General features: G+C 37.6%; 1 protein-coding gene across 19 annotated transcripts in view; it reads right to left on the bottom strand.

Annotated features, from left to right (window-relative positions):
* Nucleotides 1-18,765, bottom strand: part of TRDN (triadin) — a 255,762-nt gene that overhangs the window by 62,649 nt on the left and 174,348 nt on the right. For all 19 annotated transcript variants that reach the window (XM_075414134.1, XM_075414122.1, XM_075414125.1 and 16 more), the window contains 6 exons: nt 18,678-18,728; nt 18,119-18,169; nt 12,966-13,016; nt 11,119-11,169; nt 10,509-10,559; nt 726-755 (listed from right to left, as the gene is read on the bottom strand). In XM_075414134.1, coding sequence (XP_075270249.1) covers nt 726-755; nt 10,509-10,559; nt 11,119-11,169; nt 12,966-13,016; nt 18,119-18,169; nt 18,678-18,728 — 285 coding nt within the window. The remainder of the gene's footprint in view (nt 1-725; nt 756-10,508; nt 10,560-11,118; nt 11,170-12,965; nt 13,017-18,118; nt 18,170-18,677; nt 18,729-18,765) is intronic.

Here is an 18,765-nt window from a genome sequence, read left to right as displayed (position 1 = left end):
TATGGAAAAGTTCTGGAAATGTTCCCAGTTTAGTGAGCAAGACCAGGTTTATAATCCAAATAATCAATAAATTTGAAGGGATTAGAGAAAAATATCAGCTTTCTGCTAATATTTCATTATTTTTGCAATTGAAATAAAATTGACAAATTACAAAACAATATTTCAACTCAGCAAATCTTATTCTGAAAGATAAGACTATAAATAGATATTTAGGGTCTGATAAATACAGTGAGTTTATCTTTTAGCATTTTAAGTAATGTTTTAGGTTCTGATGCAGGGCAAATTTTTCTACTAATCTGTGAAAATACCAAAGAACGACTTCAGCAAAGGTTACATACATACTCCAGACATATCTGATAAGAGGAAATTAAATGTGCCTCGGAAAGCGCCTTCTGCAAAGAACAAACAGCCAGGTCAGCATGCACAGCGCACTGCAAGTTTTGTGCTCTTTGACAAATCCTAACAGGGTAACAAAAGCTTTTCATTTTCTTCGCAATCAGAACGATGAAGTGTCTGATACCGGGCTGTGTTGGCCTGTGGTAAAAAGGAGCTAACAATACTGGAAATGACAACTGTGTTATCACAATAGGAGTAGATAAAGCTGGCTGATGGTAACACATGAGGTGGTGTATGTCATCGCAATTGTATCACTGAATGAAAGAAACATTTCTCACAGCAGTCACAGCCTGAAAGACACTTCAGTCAAGGGAAAATAATTGATTTACCTTTCTCCTTCGTCTCCTTTTTCACTGGAGCTGAAATGGAAACAAAAATACTCTATTTTCACAACCAAAATTAATACCATGTAATACCAGTAAAAATAATTCAAACACCTATGTATGAGTCTTGCACACAAATCTCAAACCATACATATATTATGCAATAAAGGCATAGATTTCTTTGCCAGATGAAGCAACTAATAATAAGAAAGATGAAATCTTTCCTCACAGAAGCCCACCTCTGCTATTGATGAGAGAAATTTCAGCTTTCTAGATTCTCATACTTAAATTTAGTCACAAAGTCATCGTTCCTCCCAGACACTAATACTGAGAGGTAGAGGCATAGAGTGAATGTTTCAAAATCAGCAAAGAAGAAGGAGGAATGGGAAGGCATGAAGGGGTAAGGGGAGGCAAGAGGAAGTTTATGAAGCATCATCTGCTTTAGAGAAATGTGTAGGTTTTTTGCTATGAAAGACTGAAGTTGTAAACAAATGCGTAAAATAAGAAGTGAAAAGCCACCTGAAGTCATGTTCAGGTTTCTAAGCCTCTGCCTAACATGTGATCTTGCCTGACAAGACCTGATCATGCAGCATTCCCACCTCCAAATTCCACAGTGTGAGTTTTATGGGAAGGAGGATTGGACAGTGAAGGGAAAGAAACTGCTGCGTAGTTCCCAGTTTAAACAACCTGGAATTAATTCCCCAGAGCAAACTATGCTGTGTGACAAGTATTCAGTCTCTGAAGAGAGAATAAAAGTCCCCCAAAGCTCATCCTGGGATTCCAATAAAACATTTGCATGTGTCTGGAACGGGTACTGTGAAAACTTCTCGAAACTTTACTAAAAAGACTGAAATGTCTCAAATGGGAGAGTTACCTGCGTTTGCAGATGACTGCTGCAATCCTGATGGAGATGTGTCAAGCTCATACCTCAGTCCATTTGAAATCCATGCACTATCCATTCCCAAGCCTCTATTTACAGGACTGAACCTTCTAAAAATGTAGTTACAGATGTCCCTTTATTTTTAAACCTATCTGCTAGAAGTGGTGGTAGTAAGCCTCTGCCTTAGGCTACCATTTGTGGTCAAAAGAAGACAGAAAGTGAAAATTCAGAGCTCTTACTCTCCAGAAAAGAGGGACTGGCACCAGGCTTTGAAGTGACCTGATGTAGCACTGGAACTGGAAAGGAAAGCAGCAGAAGCAGACCTTTGCCCTGCCTTTGGAGAAAGTGCCCTGGTGCAAGAGAGAAATCAGGGCTCATGAGGCCAAAGGAAGGAGCAGGCACAGCCTCAGGTGTTTGCATTTTGGATATACATGCTGATCTCTGCCTGTTTAGTGTTCTTAAAATGAAAAGCCCTTTTGTTTCAAATTATCAGTACATTTGGATAAAACAAATCAAAAAGCAAAAGGTTAAACCTGAAATTACTGAAATACTATCTATCAATGGCCTGTGGCAAAAACCTGATTTCAAAAAAGGTTTCATGTGTAGAATTAGTGAAAAACAGGCATAAGGTATCCAGGATCTGGTCCTCTTTGCAATCACTTTGCTTTCATAGGTGATGTGCATATCAAAACTGTGAACTGCGCCTTTCACAAAACTGTTGTTACAGCAGATTTAGGGTTTTTTTTTCCCCCAGAAGCTGCTATAGAAGCTTCTATGGCTTTTGAAAGGCATATTTACATCATGACTTGAAGTGTGTTGGAGGGACTCCCAAACCAGCAGAAACTGCAAATATTGAGACTTTGGGCAGGGCTTACAAGCAAATGTGCAGTGCAGCTCTGCGGTCCTCCTGGCTTCTGTCCTGCCAGCTTACGGGATGTGGCTCACCACGCTTCTGGTCCCGAGGCAAGCACGGACAGAGCAAGGGCCATCCGTGTCTGCCACTGCACTTACAGCTAGCTAATTCCTGTTATTAAGCTATCATATCCTCTTGTGACATCTATTTGAATTTTCACCTTGGCCACAGTTTTTCTGGTGCAATGTGCTGTAAATGCTCAACAAATCTTAAGAGACAGAAAAGACCTCATTCTGACTACTATTGCCAATAGCATTCCTCTGATCAAATCCTGTTATTCAAACCTAAAATGAAAAGGAATAAATGAAAAAGAGCACAATCATCATCCTTTACATCGCTCTTTCAGAAGTTGAGCAGTGAGTTTGTATCTGAAATGCAGCAAAAAGATGGACAGATTACCCAAGGAATTTGGTCTACAACTGATAAAGAGCGAGATTGCCTGCTGAGAACAAATGTGAGTAATATATTTTAGCTGGGCAGGGATCGACATGAAATAAAGTAGAAAGATGAACTAGAAAATGTGATGCTCAGATATGAATGATGCGCTTGGTCTTGTTCTTTTCTGCCTTGATTATTTGGATAAAGAACAAATTCTTAAGCCAACTTTTTTTGCACTGTACTGATGAGAGGTATCATCTAGTTCTTGAATTAGGAATTTGTACCTGCAAACCTATTCAAAGAGAACTAGATTAACAGCCTTACATCACAGTCCGTTTCCTAGACCTATCCGAATCCAATCTTACATTTCCAGTTAATATAGAAAAGATACGAAGCAAAATATCTTTATCAAAGATACACATTCCATTCTCAGGGATCACGAATCCAGATTGACAACTGCTCCAGAAACTGGAGGTAAGCACCATCATCTTTTATGTTTTGGGAATGGGCCAAAAAATAATCAAAACTGTAGCAGACCTCACTCAAAAATTTTTCAGTGCGATGGGAAAATAAATTTCCAGTGGTGAAAACGTCACAAAAATATGTCAATGTAGTAAGTATTTTCATGGGGAAAAAAAAATATAATTCAGGTTCAGAATGGTTCTATTGCTATTAACTTGTGTCAGAAATTGGAATCTAGATCACCAGCAGTCCTTCAATCCCATAGAGAGTGATGGTTCGGAGGCACAATTTTATGAGCTGTTCAGCAAACAGAAGCATTTCTGAAACCTTGAAAATATCTTGAAAACACCAAAAATCTTGCAAACAATGTTTCCTACTCAACAATAGTCTGTTCCATGTAGCTTTATGACCCAGCAGTAACCAGGAACAGGTTTTTAGTCTAAATATTGTCAAAGAAATGATTTCTTCCATGAATGCTCCTGTTATATTCTTATAACAAGCAATTGGTTTCCATCCTGACATGTGAAATTTAACTTCCTTTCTAAATTTACAATAATTATGAAAATTTGTGCTATGAAAACTGCACTTCCATATAGATATTCAGTTCCTCTGGGGTGTTTTTGAAGAGCCCTTAACTTAGATTTGTGATTTTTAAACTTATCATGATCACACTAATTAACCTCAAAGGTAATCTGAATCTTTCCCGTTTCTCTTTCTATGAGACATTTGTTGCTCTTTCCTAGCCCACTCCAGCACCACATTATCATGTAAGAGTTTTGTACACAACACTCCAGACAAGATCCAACTTTGATTTATGAAATGGCTTTAAAACACTACACGCATTATTTCTAATGCATCTACATATGGAAGAAAGTTCTTCACTGACTTGTCTGCAGTAATACGTAGCTCCTTTCCTGAATTTACACAGTTAATTTAGAGATAAATTCTTTAATGTTTTCCTTCCAGTATATATTACATTCTATTTATTGATACTAAATTTTATTTGCCATCATGTTACCTGTTCACCTTGTAAATTCAGTGTATCACAGCCCCTTCTGATCCTGATTTCTTTACCTAATTTTATATTACCTGAAAACTTCATTACTTCAATATTTGTATCTTTTCCTGTTAATTAAGGAATATAACATGAGTCCAGACATGGAATCGCTAGCAATTATTCTGTAAATGGGCTGCAAGATCAGAATGAATCAATTGCTTTCTGCTTCCTAATCAGATATTTATTTCCTTCAATACTGTGCCTCTTAGGCAGAGTATCTATTTAGTTTCTGCAGTAATTGCTATACTGGAATTTTCCAAAGGTCTGTTTAAACCATCCCATAAATGTTGTGCTTATTACTTTATTAAGATGTTCAAAACTCTTATTACTAAGACATAATTTCCTTTTGCAGATACCATGCAGGCTAGATCTCTGTGATGTGATTTTCCAGATATTTGTTTTTTTTCTGATTTTAATTATGATTTTGCCAATCTTCTGACTGATTTTTAAATTTCTGAATAACCCTGGAGTAATACAAAATATTGTATTTACCCTGACACAATTTGAGACAAACAGTAACTGACTTGACAGAAGTTGGTGGAAGTTCTGAATATGTTCTTACATTTATTTTGGCTATAGACATATAAGTCATGGTAAAACATGATCAAATGCAGACTCATCCGCTGTGTTAGCTACTCTGTGATAACCGTGCATACGCATGCTGTTATGCTGAAGTGAAAACCACCTCCTGTAGGCAGCTACAGCAAAGCAGCTGGCATTCACGAAGTAGGTACTGTCTTTGTCCATCTCACCATAAATTGTCCATCTGTTCATAGCCTGAGAAGAAGGTACTGTTTTAAAATATTTAAGAACATATAAAGTGATATTTCTCTCTCAGGTCTTCCTAACAGATATTTTACCCCCTCTTCCAGTGTTTTTGGCTTCAGAATTTCTCTTATTCATGTCAAGGGAAATTCTAATCATGTTAAGAAACCACAATTAAAAGAACCAGTATAGTGAGAAACAGAGAGGAGAATTTAGCCTTTACATTGGTTGGAGTATCTGTGTTTAGAATTATTTTCATTCAGTAGCAGGAAACACCTTTCCTGCCCTTCTCCTCTGATTCAGGTCTTAATGAATAGGTTTGGAGAAATCACTTCTTATTCAATTATCTTCATGATTTTATTATTAATGATGGAGGAAGGTGTTGCAGTTGAACTCCCCTGCATAACCTGACTATGTCTTTTGTCCTAATTTGTATGTCATAGCTGTCAGACCTACCTACTAAGAAAAATTTAATTCAGTGGATAACCCCCCAAAAAGTTTACAGTGTTTTTCTCTTTATTACCAGCAATGCCTTAATGCGAATACACAAGCACATTGTCTAGAATGAAAGCAAAACAAGCGTGCAAGCTCTGCTTCAGATTATCAGGGTTCACACTACATGGATTAGCAGCCCCCCTGTAAAGTCACGGGGTAGAGGCAGCAAGAGAGTGGTTACAACCCTGAGCGAGTCCCCTTTGACTGTGTGTAGTGTCTGGTCCAACCTCTCATCGACAGCGAATGAACAGGAAATACTGACTAGCGGCAGAAGCTGGACTTCTCCTATCCCTATCTGAGTCTGTGAAACTTGATATACAGTATGTATGAAGATTAATTCAAGCACTCTTCCAAAGATAGGCACAAATCTCTGAAAACATTCCAAAAGGCCACGGAGTGAGGCAGAACTGCCCAGGGGTCTGATCTCTCTGCTGCATCAGATGGTGTAAACCAATCTCTGCCTCTCTTACTTTTCAGAGAGAGTGCCCAAAGTTCAAAGTGTTTTTCAAGAGGGACGGTGTTTCACTGGATCTGTGCAGAAAAGAGTGCAATAAAATGGCAATAAAAAAGAGGGACCCTGATTCTGTGAGCTGTTGAGAAGAACATTGTCCCACTCAGAGAGAAACCTGGTTTCTGATGTCAAATATTAAGTGAAAAAATAATATGCAACAAGAACTTAGCTTTATTTCATAAACATGTATAAATAAGAAGTTTTACATATACATTCAGAAGACTTTTCAGAGTGCTGTTATGGAGACCTGGGAGTCCCAGCATGTAGTAGTCTCTACCTTCAGGAAAACCTTAAGTATTCAGTAGACATACTTTCATTTACAAACCTGTTTTGACTATTTCTACATGTATATGCAAGTGTTACTTATTCAGATGGAATGTTTTCCTTAAAAAAAAACCCACAAAAAAACCAGATATCAAACCAGAAGGACAACATTACACTTCATAGTTTGCCACAAAACATGCCTCATCTTTAATTTACATAAATTGCTTTCTGGTATTCATATTTTATATCCTTCCTTTTATAAAGTGGTATTCATTCATATTATGTATGTTATGTCTGTTCTTTTTCTCTTATTTTCTAATGTGTGTTGAAGATTTTTTACTGAGAAGTTCTGACTCACAATGGGAATATTCTACCTCCCACTACGAATCAGTCTTGATATTTATACATGTGTCATTATCTTAGTGTCTGACTTTTAAAGCTCTGATGTTTTCTTGAAGTATTTATCAACAATGTTTGGCAATGAGGTTCTGTAATGGATGGATTATTTGAACGGGCTGATATTGTAATTTTTGTATACCTAACATATCTTATATTTAGGTTCTCTATTATTCAGAATTTTTAGTCACAATTCTATATCCAGCTTGTGTGAATGCGACCTTCACATTTCAAAAATCTATATATCTTAGCCAAGGGATTAAACTCTGGCCACTTCTACTGATGCAATTTACTCTGGTTTTGACGGATCTCTGTAAAGTGGCAAGTACTAATCAAACCGCTGCTGTTACTCAGGGTGTTTTTTGGTTGGCTGATTTAAACAGAGATGTCCACTGAGGAAGCTCCCTGTGTACTCTCCGTTGGCTAAAAAACAGTGCCAGAGCTCACAAAGGTGACCTCCTGTTTGCAGTGCCTTACAGGGCAGCGGACACGAAATTTCTGGAACATTTTTCCCTATAGAGGCTTTCCTCAAACTGTCTGCCTGATCTATGTGACATGTCACTTATAATTGTTAAGAAAGAGAGGTTTAGTGAAGCACAGCATCCCACATGGATGCTTAAAGCCACTTTACACTTTCGGGTTACGCTCTTCTGACAAAATGTCAATGTCTTGTCATACATACTCAGTGTCACTGAGTTAGTTGTGTTTGCTTTTGGAAGTTCTGCATTTCACAGAATCACAGAATCACAGAATAGTAGGGGTTGGAAGGGACCTCTGTGGGTCATCTAGTCCAACCCTCCTGCAGAAGCAGGGTCACCTACAGTAGGCTGTAGAGGAACTTGTCCAGGCAGGTCTTGAATATCTCCACAGAAGGAGACTCCACAACCTCCCCGGGCAGCCTGTTCCAGTGCTCCGTCACCCTCAGAGGGAAGAAATTCTTCCTCACGTTCAGACGGAACTTCCTGTGCTTCAGCAGCTAAGAAATTGCTTATGAATATCTGTCACATGGAACAGAAGAGGCAGAAAGAACATTTAAAAACCTGCAGCCACTGAGGTGAACTGCCTTCAGAGTGAGCTTGTATAAGGTTTGCTGTGTCATGAACTTCGGTATCTAGCAAATGACTGAATCCTATTATAGTCACTAAGGTGGCGTCACTATACACATGTATACAACTCGAGATCTTCCCACTCAAGCTGCACTCTTCTGCTGCAGTCTTCCTGCAGAGGCCTTGAAGGATCTGCAGTCCTTCTCAGGACAGCCACTTTACAGACCTAAGATACACAAGACTTAAAAAGAGGGAAGTTGGCCTGACCATGTGTCTGACAGCATCTAAGCTAAACATTTTAAGTTCTTATAGAGCCAGCCAGAGTCAGAGAAATGCTCTCACTGCTGTGAGATATCAGTTGCTCTCAATGAGCTGTGCAAGGCATGAAAGACATCCGCAGGTCGCATGCAAGGTCATATGAAAGCCGCTAGGAAAAACTGAAGTGAGGAGTGCTCATCTCGCTTGGGAAGCTGGTAAAGGCTATGCAGACTCAGCACTATTAGTCCCCACTAAACTACGGCATTGCTCATCCAAATATTCTGCTGTTACTTTAAAAATCTATCAGTTCTAGTTCAGACTTCACCTAAGCCATTGCTCTTCATCAGAGTAATCACAGGTGTCTCTAATGTGACCTTGTGCTGCAGTGGAGTTAAACTCAGCATACTCTGCACTAAACATTCAGATCTTGGTTTTTTTGTCTTGACAAGTACGAAACTGTAAGACTGTAAGTTGACACAATGACACAGAATCTTTTACATCTCTTACAGAGTTTTATTCTATGGGTAAAAAACATAGCCCATGTAGAAAAATTCTACGTGATGTGAAAGTTCACTGGGAGCATAACTCTTATTTGCTGCTGCATTGGTATAAGGAAAATATTGCATGCGTCCTATCAACTACTATGTGAAGAAGACTTAATTTTGTATAAAAAAAGAGCTAGAGTTAATTATTTTGGGGTACTGAGTTTCATTCTCAAATATACCAAGCATAGACCTCTTCATGTGTAGTCCGTGAAATTCTACAGTGTTTAATTAAATACATCCTTTCTTGAAAGAACTCAGTTTTGGAACTTGAAAGGAGCTGTTATTCACCAGTTATTTCACTGGCTGATCAAATTGAGTTAATTAAGTCCTTTTAAGTGCTTTTTTCCTGTGTAGTTGGGTGGGTATTTGAGACTTCACTGAAGTTAATTCATTAGCAGTGCAGCTACAAAACACTTACAGATGTGTATTACTTCTTTGGAATATTTGATCTTTTGTAATGAATAGTGGTTTACTTTTATTATCACTTAAATGTAAATCAATCTGCACACCAGAAATATGTATGGAGAGCTGAAGACAAAAATTAGATAAGAAACTCAATGGGAAGCTCAATAGTTGAATACTTACAATTTAATGAATGTTTAACTCTTCCTTAACCAACCTATGTTTCACAGATATGTTTGCAAGAACCTAGCAGGAAGTCCATAGGCCTTGCTTGCCTGAAGCTCAAAATCTAAAAATCAAGTTGTATTAAGGCAATAATCAATAGACAAAAAGCCCTCGTGACTCAATACTCCCTGATGACTAAAGTAAACTAAAAGAAATGGTACAATAATGTGTCCTTACTTTGCTGATGTTCTTGACCTTGAACTGACAATTCAGGTTCATCTACTTTGACTGTTCCAGAGTTTCATGCTGTTTAAGACCCAGTTCCTTTTGTAGCACTTAAGGCTTCACTTTGCTTTAGAATGATACAACCTTGCAAAGTAATAGCTGTTTTTTACCATTTTGCTATATACTACCTACATACTCTATGTGAAATAGCTGCACTTAAAAACTTGCAAATGTATGGTTCATAACTTTGTCAAAGAAAATATTGCCTAGTGATCCTCAGGGAAAATCTAAAGACAGGAAGTAATTAAATTATCTGAAGTAGATTTCAAAACCAACTGGAAGTTTTTAAGATTGACTGCTATATTCCCATGGCTCAAATTACTGTTATTAGTTAGCAAGTTATTACATATTCTTATCCATGTTAAATTGTTTACACATTTAACCTGAGCGACTGCTTTCTAATGAGCAAGTGGTATTTAATCAATATGCAAATAGAGTCAAAGTAAAACTAAGTTTTGTTTGAATTTAGCAGATAAGAATAAATAAACCTGAAAGTATTTGGTTGATTATAATCACAATTTCATCACTGCCTAAAAATATCTAGTATTTAAGAAGTCATGTACTATAAATTGTAATTGACCTTTATATGATGGTTAGTGCTGATATTTCAATGTAAGAAGAGAGAGCAAAGCACAATCAAATAATTACAGAAGAAAAGTAAAATGCAATCTGAAATGACAAAAAGTTAAATAGAAAAAATGAGATGAAATTAAGAAAGAAGAAAACAAGTCCTCATAACTTTGGGGGCTATAAAATAATGCTGCTACAACTTGCTTGTATAGCCTCATCTGTATCTCTCATTTAGCACCCAGGTAAAAAGAATATCCAGCAGCAAAGGATGCCAGTCAAGGATATTTAGGGATGGCTAAGTGAAGAATCTAGGATTTCTTTTGGGAATACTTGCACAACAGATGCATTTTCTCAACTGAATCTTATGCTAAGGCTCAGCTCAACTTGGGATTGTTACCTTTTTCCTTAGTTGTAGTTGAAGCCTTCATTTCTTTTCCTTTTGAAGAGTCTGGGAAAGAAGTTAAACACAAAAAGGAAAGGAGGAAGTTAGTACAGTACTGTAACAAACGTGCATAACACCAGATCAAGCAAAATGTGCAAACGAGGTGTTAAGAATTAGAATTTCTGTTTATGTCAGTAAAAGACTGAACTTGAGATTTGAAAGCAAAACAAAAATAATTCTGGGCGAATTAGCTGGCAAAGTTTCTGCGATTCAAACCATGTACTCATTCCTGTGCAGTCTAGTATTTCAGCCTGTCAGGTGAATTCACTAACAGCTCTGTTACTAATTCACTCAGAATAAACCAGCATTCCTGCTGCGATATTGGCTGTGCAGGTCAGACAGTGGTTAAAGAACACCACAGCAAGTGTTATGATTTTATTATTTCTGAAATGTGCCAGACACTGCTCCTTTCAATAGATCAGATCTATTAAGTGAGAAGAAGCTAGGATTAGTTCCTTTTCACCAAAAGCCTGTAATTCAAAATATATCGAAACTGCCCTGAGATACCAGCAGACCCTTTCATGAGGATTGGTTATTTCCCAGCCACGTAATGATAAGACATTACCCTTTTCCTTTGAGGCTGTTGGAGGTTTCACATCTTTTCTTTTACCAGTTTCTAGAAAGAAACATTTAACATTTATCACTAGTCAGGTTAGAGAAATAAGATGACACTTGAAAAGAAAGCAAGTCAACTAATTTGATATGAAGAGAGCAAAAGAGATGCAGTAATTAAATGGATTTAACAGCATGGAAGTAAAGAACAGGACAAAACAACAAGGTCATTCCTCCATCCTTTTAGACCCGGATATGCAAAATACTAAGCCTTCAATATGTCATTTTCTTCTTCACATTTTGAGGAAACTGTTAACCTGTCTCTCAAGTGCAATGAAGAATAATAACTTACAAAGAGAAAAGCAATACTATAGAGCAGTTGGCATCAATGGAGTTTTATTTTGCTGAACCCAAATAAAAAATTAATCCACACCGATACAATTCAAATATCAGGAATGCTGGTCTTGAAAGCCAGAGGCTGCTGATAAAGGTAAGTGGGAGTTTTCTTTATTTGGGACTGACAAAAGGACCAGTTACTCATTCAGGACTCCATTATTCTTTTAATATCAAAGAAGCCATGAGGGTATTGCTTGTGAACAGGATTTTACTTCCTGCATACATATAGCCTTTTAAAATCACAGGCAAGCTGAGTATAAAATAAGAGCAGTGCTCATCCTTCAAACATAAGTTAATATATTTTATGTCACAATGAACAGTCCAAGAACTTAATAGTATCTTTAATTTTTCTTCAGTATATGACAAAGCATTAAAGGAGATGACAAAAAATATTGAAATTCTAGTTCTCTCTTTCTTGTACCTGACAAGGCAGAACCCAAGGACAAAAGAAAATCCAGAAGTTGGTTAAGCACAAATAAAGAAAAACACTAGTGGTGCCCAGGTGAGATACATGGACTCACAGAGGTGATGAAGAGGAGAATCCAGAGCCCCAAGTGCTGCCCTGGCTTAATTTCCCAGAGTTTTCACAAGGAAAGATACATTCCTCCCAGAAGTGCATCACTTTGCTGTATGTCTATTCAGTACTCTGCACTATGCCACGCATTATCTGGAGTGCTTGAATATCTTCAGCTTCCAAAAAAACGGGACTTCATCACAATTTGGACATCAGATGCACCTTTATAGCTTAGGAACCATGCACGATTCTGCTAGCCTTTGCTGTGTCACTGACATTTTTGTGCTGTTTCAGTACTCTCTAGAAAGTGATCAGTGCCCATGACTCCTATAATTCTTTGTGTTAGAGTTCAATGCACGTCATATTGTGACAAGTAGGGTTTTCTCCAAACAGACACTATCAAAAAATCCATGACCTCTGTGTACAAAGATAACAGGCCAACCTCCTGCAACCAAAAACATTAGAGATGTATGTGTCTGTTTGCCATCAAATTAGGAAAAAACCCTGACTTCTATCAGCCACCCTCAAACACCTGGATCCGTCAGCAGTCTCAGCCAGTCTCATTCTCAGTGAACCACATTCTTGAGCCATAGCCAAATGGACCAGATTTAGTCTAGTTTCCTGCAGGAAGGTCCTCACTATGGGATTTTGACAACTTGTTTTTGACAGACTAACATCCAAAGATGGTATAAAAGTACATTTTAGTGTTTCACCCAGGATGCAAATTCAAATCTCTGCATTTAAAAGGAGCCCAGGTGGTTACTAGGGACTCTGCCGGAGATTTGTACAGCACAAATGTTATTAAAAACAATATCATGAATAAAATAACCTAAACATGAACTAGGATGGATTTTGTTTTCTGACCCCATATATTCCTACTCAAGAACTGTTTCTAGCATTGAATAGGTGTTCTGATATTCGGTTCTGAATTTCTTAACTTCTTCACTTACCTTTTTCCTTTGACCCCTCTGGATTCTTGGGATTTCTTCCTTTCAGAGAATCTGTAGGGAGATAATTAAGATTTTGAGACCTGGAAGATAGGACCGCCCTTCTAGACTTAAAAGAAAAACCAACAAATATTTAAAAATTAAGACTAAAATTGTGAGCATAAATGTATGCAACCTTGACCTGTCTTTACATCCTCTCTAGTGACCTCCTTATATTTTCAAGGTGCAATGATGTTAGTATAGGAAATGCAGGAGCAGATGGTACTATATATCGTTCTGTTTGTAAAGAACTCACAGAAGCGAGAAATCAGAAAGGAGAAGGGGAAAATGGAAGTAATGACACAGGATTAGGGCCTGATCCAAAATTTCATGAAGGCAGAAAGGATTATTCTGTTTTCTGTGGTGGGCTGAAGCCTAATTTTTTGCCTCAGTCCTTCAGGGAACATGCTTTCAGGGTCAGCAAGCACAGGAAAACCATACATTATGTTGTATAAACAATGAATATTTAAATTTTTTTTAAGCAATAACCTCTTGACCTCATAAGCGTATGTATCAGGGAATACTAGGAGGAAATTGTTTTTTCAAAGTGAGGAAGTAATTTCACAGGCTTGTGAACGTCTGTGGTTTGAGTGGGAGAATATCACAGCTTGCAGGATGCTGAGTAGAGCCAAATGCAATCCATGTGACAGGATCTAGCACCTAAGTATCTAGAAGAAACATGCCATTTATTCCAAATGAAAGTTAACAAAATCTTCAGTAAAACAGATAAAGCTAAAAGAAGATCCTTTCCAAATAAAGTTTAACTCTGATCATCCTCCGGGCTGCCATGATACCAGGAAGCGATCCCACTTATCCATCTGGCTTTAAGTATGAGTGGTAACAGAAAAAGTTCACTTCCAGAGTGGCTGAAACTGTTGGAGAAATCACACCATGCAGGGATAGGTACTTATTTGGAGCCTGGTCTTCACAGCAGCACGTGGACTCCTTCAGTGGATTGAGAGGAAACTTCCAGTGTGCAGACTGAAACCCTTTGAAGGAGCCTGTGAGTTGACTGTATAGGAAGCCTTGAGACATCAGCTACCCAACTTGACCATTTTACTGTGTGCACTTTCGTGATGTCAAAGATCAGCAGCCACTGTTCCAGCCACAGGCGCAAACCATTGCCTTTGGCCTTGTTGATTTGGTAGCATATGCCCATGAGGGCTTTTTTTGTTATCTATGTAACAGGTCTTCCTGAGATTTCTTATGATTTGTAGCTCCTAAATCAGGTTCAGCAGTTTTGACTCTGACAACTTTTGGATGCAGTTATCTATGCAGGACACTTTCCATGGTGCACTGACTGACTCACTGAAGACTTCTCAAAATTCAGCTCTCGACTGACCACTTTCCTGCTGGTCCCAGAAAGGCAAAAACATGAGGTTGTCTTAAAGCCAACATTCACCTTGCTGGTTTCCTCGTGCATCCTACCCCAGAGGTGAAGATGGGTCACGTTAGGGAGATGGTATAGAAAGATGCAGCAGCACCAGTATATGAACTCTTCAGAGTAAAGATCTAGTTCTCATGCAAATGACAACAACAAATAAGTAGCTGGAAATAGGAGGAAGTATCAACTGAGCAGATACACTTTTTCTGTAGGAGAGTCTCACAAAATAACTATCTACTTTTAAAGACATGAAAAGCATATTATAAGTTAATATAAAAATGCTACAGACAAGATGTTATTTCATTTTACTTTGAAGGAAGCATAAACATTGCATAGCAAGTGCAAATCAGTGGATTTGTTTCTTTAATGACAATGTGCCATTATGTATATGGCAAGAAAGAAATACACACTGCTGACTTATTTCCGCTACTAATATGTGCATAAGTATAAATAGGCTTATTATCCACACATAACTGACATCAGAAAAGATGCAAAGATATCCCAGAACATGGCAAAAACAAACAAGAGGGAGAAAAGGAGCATTTGTTTGAAAAACAAATCATAGGACACAGGGTGAGAGTGAAGAGAGTGAATTTACATTACCTAAACAGCATAAATGCTGTCAATTTAATAACTCAGCATAATGCGATTGTAGCAAATTTTTTAGAAAAATACAGTGAGTAGTTATACATGATATATCATGAGCTTTTATTGCCACTGTTAAAGACTCTGGATGAATGATCTTCTACTCTGATTAGCTGGGTAAGATAGCTACCAAAAAACCACATGGCAAATTATACCTTAAAGATTCATTGGCCTCACAGTATTTGTATATGCTTATGCCAACAGAAAATCAGCTTTTGTATTCATTATTGTAAGTGTGACTCTTCTTTAGTTCAAGAAAAAGCTGAAAAGCTAGTTATAAAATCAGAAGGAGTCTTGAGATGTCCTTTATCACAAGACAATGGAAAGTATATTTTTCCAGTGTTCTCCTTAATTACTGCCAATAAAATTAGACTCTAAGATTGAAGACATTTTATTCACTTCATAAAATAGATAAGGTAACATTGTGAGGTTGTGATCTGTAGAGTATTAACACCAAATTCAGGGATTTATTTTTCCTGTCTCTGCTTTAAATAAAAAGACTTTGCATCAGTTTATGAAAAATAGCCTGCTTTATGATAAGGTTTTTGGTCTGGACATCATTTTTGTTCCTCCAAACTTAGCCCATCCTTCAAACAGAATGAGGTATGATGATGCCTTTTTTATTGCCGGGTGCCAGGCAAACATCACAAGTATTGAACACTTCATCTATAAATGTTCCTTTATTAGGTTTTACATGAATAGTAACAAACTCCCAAGATACATAATTAGCACGTGTATGCAGTCTTAAATATCCTTACTTTCCTGTGTCCTTCAGTGTATGTTTATTTGCCAGAAACATTCACTTTAAAAAATAGATTGTACGACATCAAGTTGCAAAGAGTGGAAAGAAGGCCTCAACAACTTGGTCAACCATTACAGAGGCTCGCTGAGGAGGCCTGAAGAGGTGATGGAGAGAGGAAAGAGTGTCATGCAAATAAGGCTTTGATTAATTTAGGAGCTACAGTTTGGGCAAATAGGGTGACTGAAAGAGGGGATTTATAGTGCTAGTATGTGCTTATGTAGCAGAGTAATCCAGAATGCAATAGGGAAAGCACATAGCCCAGAAAGGCACTAAGGTTTCTAACAGTTTCTCCCACACAGCTTTAGAAGTTCTTCCTACAGAGTCTTTGCTACCAGTGTTTTGAACATAGCTATAACAACGCTCACATTTTTAGGCACAGACACTGAACTGTGCAAGTTTGACTCCTGTCATGGGAAACTGTGACAGCTACATCAGCAAGTGCCCCCAGGATCTGAGGGGCAGGGCCTGGCTGGGCTGGACACCAGTGTTGCTGCAGGGGCTCAGGAGCCTGTGGTGTGTTTGCAGCTGCATTCAGCATTGAGTAGCAGGTTGAGATCTTGCTGTTGGCAGCAGAAATGCATTGGGCATACATGACTGTTTTACATGGGGTAAAGAAAGTGGTGTGAAGCTCTAGTTGATAACACTCTGAATAATACGTTGGAATTTTTACAGAGATTTTTGCCTTGTTTTTCTTAAATGTAGGAAATCTGATATAACATGGCTTGCACTTGATATTTAGAGTAAACTCCTGCCTGCTTCTTTCTGGAAGCTGAGTGGAGGAGGTCTAAACTCCTCTGTCATGTTAGAAGGATCTGTTAGTAACTTGGCGATTGAAGTTGCTGACGTATCGAGCATGAGTACAGGAGATTAAAAGCAGCACCGTCGGAGCACTTGACAAAGGACATACTATAGAATCTTGTTCAGGGATGGCAAACCCCTTTCCACTGGTTCTGAAGAAACTCTTGCCAAAGAAGAAAAACATTTCGGGTCTCCACTCTCTTTCTTACTTTTTTTTTTTTTTTTTCCACCTCCCAATAATCCTTTGAAAGGAGCAGCAGGCTGAACATACCTGCTCCATGCAGAAGAGGAGGGGGCAGAGTTGTCACCCAAGTGCTCTTCTGGTTTTTCAGCACAACCCCATCAGGGAACAACAGGCTATAGGCAGTCTGTGGAGAGGGCCACAGGACCCCAGGAGAGTTTGGATATACAGTTCTGGTCCAGATAACTAAACTCCTGTAAATCGGGCATGTGTATATTTGGAGTAGAATACACATAGAAGAACAATACATGAACCACAGGATATTCAGATTATTACAATTTAATTTTAATTTGTGTATAAAGAAGTTATTAACTAGTGATCTTCCAATTAAACAAGAGTGAGAGAATGAACACCATTTCCAGGATTTTGAAGATATGTCTAGCAATAAGCTTATTCCTCTTTTTGTTTTAGAATTTTTCATCTTTCCATAGTGTTTGAACTAAACTCCTCATTCAGTTCTTTGTTTGAAAGAGCATATAAAGACTATAATTTAGAACAAATATCAATATATCTATCTATATGGGAGATCTTTTTACCCTGAAGAACCTAAAGAACGTGTCAAATAAGACTTCTCCATAAATCACTTCTCCTTTCAAATACAGCTGTCTCTAGAAAGGAAGGAAGCAATAAGATGGGTTAAAAGCACCCAGCAAAATAATAGATGAAAGGAAATTCAACTGAGCTAACCATCTACCCTGACTAAATTAAAAAAGACATGGGAACTGTTTGACTGAAAATACGGAACAAAAGAAAGATTCAGACCAACTTTCATGTTGCAGGTGGCTGACTGGATAAGGCTATGGGGTTTTAGCTACAACTTTCACAGAGTCCAGAAAGCATGCCACTTGCTCATCTGCTCGTAAACTTTATGATTTTCATATTTTATCCATAGATTTATGCAAGCATGCAGTTCAGTCTTTGTTAGCTGGCTCCTATTAAACACTTTGCATTGTTCAGAAGAGCAAGTTCTTTGGAAAGTTCTTAATTATTACTCAGAGTGGTTTTGTGATATACATTTAATTAATTTTGAGACTTCTGAATGTTAATTGGCTCGCTATATTCTACTTATGTAATTTTTTTCCATTTTTACATGCTATAAATCCTGTAGAATATTTTAACCAATTAAATGTTGATTGGTTAAGATTTATAATGGGAAATATTTATAACAATTATTTTTAAATTAATATCTTCATTCTACTTTATGTGGTTTTCAATGAGGTCTATATTCTGTGTACTCTCACTCTTACCTTTATCTTTTGAAGATGTAGGATTATTTCCTTCCTTTTCTTTAGCATGTTCTGTAAAAATAATTTATTACTCTTCAAGCTAGAGTGACAAAAGGTTAACACGTAATACGTCTGGCATAATGATTGATTGAATAATTGGCAGTTTCTAACTGAGCCATAATACAAATTAAATGTACAGTACAAGACTCTTTTTCATCAGTTTTAACATGCTCATGAAGTGAAACCACAAACTTTTCGTAAGTATGATGAAAGAACAAAGATCACTCAAAACTTCTTTCACTTTGCAACATGTAATAACAAACATTAACAAGTGTTCCAAAGTTCTGAGTTTGGAATTCTAAGTTTTCATACAGATGCTTCATATTACCAAGGCTCTATCTGCACTTCTCCTCCAGGTAATGCCAATTTAGTTCTATCATTAATTTACTGAAATAATATTATGCTCATAAATTCCTAACTAAACTATACTGTAAAAACAAAATGGCCAATGGATTGCAAGTTTTTTTTCTTGATGCACATAGATCTTAGGGTTTTATACAAATTCATCTTGCTGTGTTACCTTTATCTTTCACAGCAGCTGGAGATTTCAGTTCTTTCTCTTTTCCAGGATCTGTAAAAGAAGTATTCACACCGATAAAGTGACAGTC

Source organism: Opisthocomus hoazin, chromosome 2, assembly GCF_030867145.1.
Source record: "Opisthocomus hoazin isolate bOpiHoa1 chromosome 2, bOpiHoa1.hap1, whole genome shotgun sequence".
In the NCBI taxonomy this organism is placed as follows: Eukaryota; Metazoa; Chordata; class Aves; order Opisthocomiformes; family Opisthocomidae; genus Opisthocomus; species Opisthocomus hoazin.
This window is presented reverse-complemented; position numbering and strand designations above follow the sequence as displayed.